This window comes from Humulus lupulus, chromosome 1, assembly GCF_963169125.1.
Source record: "Humulus lupulus chromosome 1, drHumLupu1.1, whole genome shotgun sequence".
Taxonomy (NCBI): Eukaryota; Viridiplantae; Streptophyta; class Magnoliopsida; order Rosales; family Cannabaceae; genus Humulus; species Humulus lupulus.
In genome coordinates, this window is record NC_084793.1 from 207,664,531 (window position 1) to 207,670,210 (window position 5,680).

General features: G+C 34.4%; 1 protein-coding gene across 1 annotated transcript; it reads right to left on the reverse strand.

Annotated features, from left to right (window-relative positions):
* Nucleotides 1-230: 230 nt before the first annotated feature.
* On the reverse strand, nt 231-2,761 carry LOC133828118 (uncharacterized). Its single transcript, XM_062258844.1, has 4 exons — nt 2,150-2,761; nt 1,006-1,153; nt 397-843; nt 231-334 (listed from the first exon to the last, which is right to left on the reverse strand). The coding sequence occupies exons 1-4, from the start codon at nt 2,759-2,761 to the stop codon at nt 231-233; spliced, it is 1,311 nt and encodes a 436-aa protein (XP_062114828.1).
* Between the last annotated feature and the right edge of the window lie 2,919 nt (nt 2,762-5,680).

A 5,680-nucleotide genomic window follows, 5' to 3' on the forward strand; every position in this document is an offset into this window, starting at 1 on the left:
AGTATCAATGTTCTTAGGAAAAAGACATAAAAATAAGTAAAACTAAACGATTGGATCCTTGGACAGAGTTTGAATAGCATCCAACACAGAACGTTGTAGTCCTTCAATCGACATCACTCGAGCAGCCAAAGAATCAACAGAGGCTCGAACACCAGCTAGTTCTGTAGCAACAAGACCTGAATCTGTGGGAACAGAGGAGGATGCATGAGGAATGTCATCCGAGGCAAACTTCAGAGATTGGGGCTTGACTTTCTGGTTGATGGAGCATCAGTGGCTTCAGTAGGTGGAGCATAGGCCTTGTAGGAAGCAGCAGTAGTGGGAGCCACCAAATCTTCTGCATACTCAAAACTTTATAAATAACTTGAGGAAAAGGAAGATTCAAGTTTCTCCTATTACCTTTTTGAAATCCAATGATTTGATATATTGCCAAGTTTATATCAATTCCGGTCCCCACATTGTACAAAAAAGAGGCCATGTCAAAGGAGATAGTTGCGGTGTGAGAAGTTGGTTTCCAATTCGTTGTGGCAAACTTATGGAGAACAACATAAGTGTAGGTGAGATTAGTGACCGAGATGACTGTATTAGATGGACATACCATTTTTTGCCCTACTAATTCAGTGATAGCCGCATCCTTGTCAAGAGAGGCAGGATCATCATCATCCTCAACATCAAGAGGAAGATGCAAAGCATGGGCAATATCTTGTGGAGAAAAAGAGAACCAATGGCCCCTAACAAACACTTTACAATACAGAGGAGATTTAGGTTCAATAATTTCATTAGTAAGATTGGCATAGAATTCCTTGACTATTCTATCCACAAAACCAGTAAATTTAACCAAAGAACCTGTCCATTTTCGATCTTAAAGCATTGTTAGCACACCATAAGGTCAATGGTCACTCAAGACATAATTTCTCTCAATGAGAAATTTCCTTTGAGCATAGAGAACCATATCACGAGCATTGTCATTATAAAAAAAAGTTGAAGAATAAGGTTTGAAATTTACACCTGAAAGTTTTGGAGATGGTGTAGAATCAGAAATAGGTCTCTTGCCTTTAGCCTTGGATGACAAAGGAGTTGCAACTGGCTCCATGTCAGATTCGACTTCTTGTTCAAAGAAGAAAATGTCTTCTTGTTCTGGCTCATCAGACTCAGCCTCTGATTCTGTTAGAGAATATATATTATTGCTTCAATGGAATTATGGAAAAACCAAATACAACTCTATGCAAAAATACAATGGGCAAGATAATATTGATTAAATAAGTATTACAACTCAATTGCTCATAATACAAGTAAATAGAAAGATGTAGAAGAAGAAGATTACAAACTCAATACTATAACAATACAAGTAAATAAGAAGAACACAAGAATGAAAAACACAAACAAACTCTCACACAACCAAAGTGTAGAGTAGTGGGGATCACCAACTTGAACAAGGTTCAAGACCTTTGTCCAAAAGCTTATTTCCCCCTATTCTCTAAGCACTAAGGGATCTCTCTAGGAAATAGCTCTCTGGAATTATCAAGCCTTTTGGTGTATTTTTCAGCCAAGTGCTTTGTGGATGAAAAAATGGTGTGTCTTACAAGTGAGCATTAGGCTCCTATTTATAGAGTTTAGAGACACCCTTTGAATTTCAAATTCCACCAACCCCCATGGCTGTTACCAATGATTAATTGGGTGTTTTATGGAATTAAAATAGAGATTTGAGAGTTACTTGGCTGTTGGAAACGTTCAAAATTGGATAAAAACTGAATTAGTATGAATCTGTCAGCCATTAGCGCCGCGACCCTTGGTCAGTTTCAGCAACTAATTTTTTAAGTTTTTTCCAAAACGTTCCAATTTATTCCCACTTGATTTTGTAACTTCCATACACAATATGGGAGTTAAAATCACATCTCTATCAGCCATTTCTCATATGGATTTAAGAAATTCATCTCAATATTGTGTAACAACAAATCTACACAATAATGGGTGATATTTAGGAGTTACAAATTTGTGATGAATTTGTAACACCAAATATGTTACATGTTTGGATATTTCACATATATCCAAATAATGTAACTCTCTATTATATGTTACAATATGTGACACTCTATGTCACATTTATTTAATCTAAAATATTATATTATAAAATAATATAATATTACATTACATTATAAAATAATATAACAGATTCCGCATTGTCAAGAACAGATTCCTCAGATAAGGTGGTATCATGGATTGCTTCAGACTTAGATTTTGCTTCCTCAGGGTCAGATTCGGAGGAAGACGGAGAAGGGGGATGAGCCTTCAATCTTTTATTGGCAGCAGTCAAGCGGAAAGAAGACGAGTCCAACCCGAATTTTCTTTTTGGAGCCACATAATTTTTCTTGGACTGGCTCGGCTTCATGGGCAGCTTGAGTAACCCAGCAGCAGCAGCAGCTTTGGAAGAGGATGAAACAGATTTTGATTTTGCCCTAGCCGTCAGAGATGATTCAATCGGAAGAGGAGATAGGTTCTTGGCTCGAGAGGGCACCACCACTTCAGATGGTGGTGCAACGTCGACAATATTAGCTGTGATATCTGGAAACACCATGGGGTGTTCAGTAGAGAGGGAGAACACCTTCTTGCGCACTTTGGATTTGGAAGTTTTCCCAACAGATGTGGCTGGCGCTATAACAGATGGAGGCGCCATTGACACAGATGGAGGAGGCGATGGAGAGGGCACCTTTCTGGATTGAGAAGCAGGGGTCTTCTTAGAGGAAGCTCCATGAGTTTTCACCATTATTCCTTCTCTGAAAAATAGCAAACACTTACAAAAATAATGAGAGAAAAAAAAAATTAGAAGAAGAAGAGGTGACTTAGAGGGGTGAGAAGAAAATGGGTAGTGACAAGCTTTTTAAGGACAAAAATTTCCCAATTAGGACACCAACGACACGAAGAGGTTTCATTTTTTTTAATTTTAAAAAATAAAAGGAAACAAACCTTAAGACGCGCGATCAAGATAACAAACTTATCCCTTTTTTTATATTTTATTTTATAAAAGGAAATAGAATAAATAGAGAATGCCAATACTAAAAAGGTAACCAAAAACCCCACACGATCTTCTTATTGACATTTTCCTTTTTATATATATATATTTAAAAAAATTCTAAACAAAGTACAAAACAATAAAGATACAAATCATGGTATTTCAAATTGATAAAGATGACAAAATAAAATCCTTGGAAACAAAGAATATATTAAATCACACAAAATAAATGCATAATTTCACATAATTACCACAAAGATTCGATCCACCATGAATTTCCTTGTCAATCAAATATTTTTTTGTTTTTATATTTTTTTATATATAACAAGGCGCAAAAATAAAACTCAACCAAAAAAGAAAAAAATTGTGCTTTGATCAATGAGTGTCATCCTTGAAAAAAATATAATCAAGCAACTGAAAATAAGTGTTAGTGTATAACAAAGATAAGAACACTTGTGAAAATGAAAAACTAGATAGAGTATTTGAGAGAAATAAAGCACAATTCAGTCACAAGTACATATTCTTAAGTGAATCAATCAACATGTATGAGTCTTACACACACATTTTTTTTTATTATAAACTGTGTACAATTTTTTCTTGCATAGTTTCAAGCATAAGTGTGTGACAGTGTATACAAGGGAACATTGCCCAATGACAAATAAGTCTTTTTCGAAATTGTAAATAATTGTAACCCATGAAGATGCTGTCACACTATACCAGTGGTAGCCCTTTTCTATGATAGCGTATCTTATTCATAACTCTGAATTACAAAGTTCCAACTTACTCAAAAGACAGCTTTCACTCACTGATGTAGGTAGCTCTATTCTTTCACAGGAGCTTGAAACAATGCTAAACAAAAGGATGCTCTAACATTAAACATTGATTGATTTACTCGAATATGCCTAGGAGGAATTGATTAATTTTCTCTCAAGAATATACAACCAAAGGCTCATAAACACAAGTCAGATTATCTAGCTTGACACACAACAAAAAATTTCAAGTTAATTGAGAACAAACCCCCAAAGATTTTCGGAGGAAATCAAAGCAAACCGAATCAAGAGCTTTAGTGAAAATATCAGCAATATGTATGTGTTTCAATATATTTCGAGACAAGAACTTTATTTTCAACTAATTCTGTAAAATCCTTTATTGGCATTTTTGATAATAATGACAAAATTAATTAAAAGGGTATTTTCGAAATAAGTAGTTTCCTCTTTTATAATATTTTGTGGTGAATTTCGAAAATGGGTAGTTTCTTGTTTTGTTGAAATATGTCTTTCTATATTCAGATTTTTATTTATCTGTTAATAAAATAAATATATATATTTTCCTATAAAAGAATATCTTTATCTTGAATTGGAAATTATTAGTATTTATTTTTATTTATCTGATTTGGTTACCCAGAAATCGTGTACAGCTTGCAATAATAAAGGATATATTGTTTCCTTATTTATTTAAGGAAACTAGGTTGAAAAACTGTCCAGGTTCAATGAATCTGTTTGAACGGATTGCCAGTCTGTTTGAACAGATTCTGACTTTCCTGTTTTGGAAGATTTTCCATTTATGGGCTGTTTGATTTCTGACTTGTTTTCCACGACCTAAAGGGATTCTAAAATGTATATAATCATCCTTAGGTCGTTGGTTTTTGATCATCTCTCTTGGCATATTATTTTCCAAATATTTTTCAAGTTTTAGAGAGATTTCTTGTTATGTGAAGAACTTGAGTCCAGCAAGTTCTTAGTGGTTTATTACAGTGTACTTCTGTATTGTTTTCTTTGTGTTAATTGTGCAGGTTGAACACACTTGGACTTTTGTCATCAAGCTTCGGGAGAAGTCTTGTTCGTGAGTCACTTTTCGGGAGGAAAAGTGCAAGAGTTATGATTTGAAGGGAGTTCAAGATCTTAGCACTTCAGAAATTTGATTAGAAGTTTAGATTACAACAGTTGCGATGAATTCAAGAGGGAGTCTTTATTTGTATAAGTCAATTTGGTTTTGTAATCATTTAGATATTCTTCTAATAAATTTCATTCTCTGGGCGTGGCCTCGTGGACTAGTAGCAATCTGCAAAGATTGATGATACCACGTAAAAATTCGTGTGTTCTTTGCTTTATGTTCGTTTTTATCTTCTGGTCACAAACTATTTAAACATATCTAGTTTCTGTTCAAACAGTTTTGGTATCTGTTTAAACATTTCTGTAACAGTTTAACAATTAATTATTTAATCTAAATAATTAAGTTGGTAATCATAAAAAACGGAATTTCAATTGGTATCAGAGTGGTTCACTAAACTCTTAGTGAGATCTTGTGGTTATTTTCCGTTTGATTTGTTTTGTGTGAAATGTCTTTCTTTGTAGAAGGTAGTTCGGTGTCTCGACCTCCATTGCTAAATGACTCAAACTATCCATACTGGAAAGTTAGGATGAGAGCTTTCATAAAAGCTCAAGATGAGAAAGCATGGAGAGCAATTTTGTCTGGATGGTCACCTCCTACTGAAAAAGGTGAAGATGGAAGCACAATTGTAAAATCTGAACTTGTTTGGGACACAGAAGAAGAAAAATTATCCAGCTATAATAATAAAGCTCTTCACGCCATATTTAATGGTGTTGGAGAAAGTTTTATATTGTTTCCACATGTGTCTCGGCTAAAGATGCTTGGACAATTCTTCAAACTCAG

Excerpts from the sequence above, each read along its gene's own strand:
- LOC133828118 (XM_062258844.1), bottom strand. The coding sequence starts at position 2,761 with ATGGTGAAAACTCATGGAGCTTCCTCTAAGAAGACCCCTGCTTCTCAA. Across the intron at positions 1,154-2,149 it reads CTGTTATATTATTTTATAAT|GCTGAGTCTGATGAGCCAGA; the intron begins GTAATGTAATAT and ends ACAGAATCAGAG. Across the intron at positions 335-396 it reads AATCATTGGATTTCAAAAAG|AAGATTTGGTGGCTCCCACT; the intron begins GTAATAGGAGAA and ends TTGAGTATGCAG.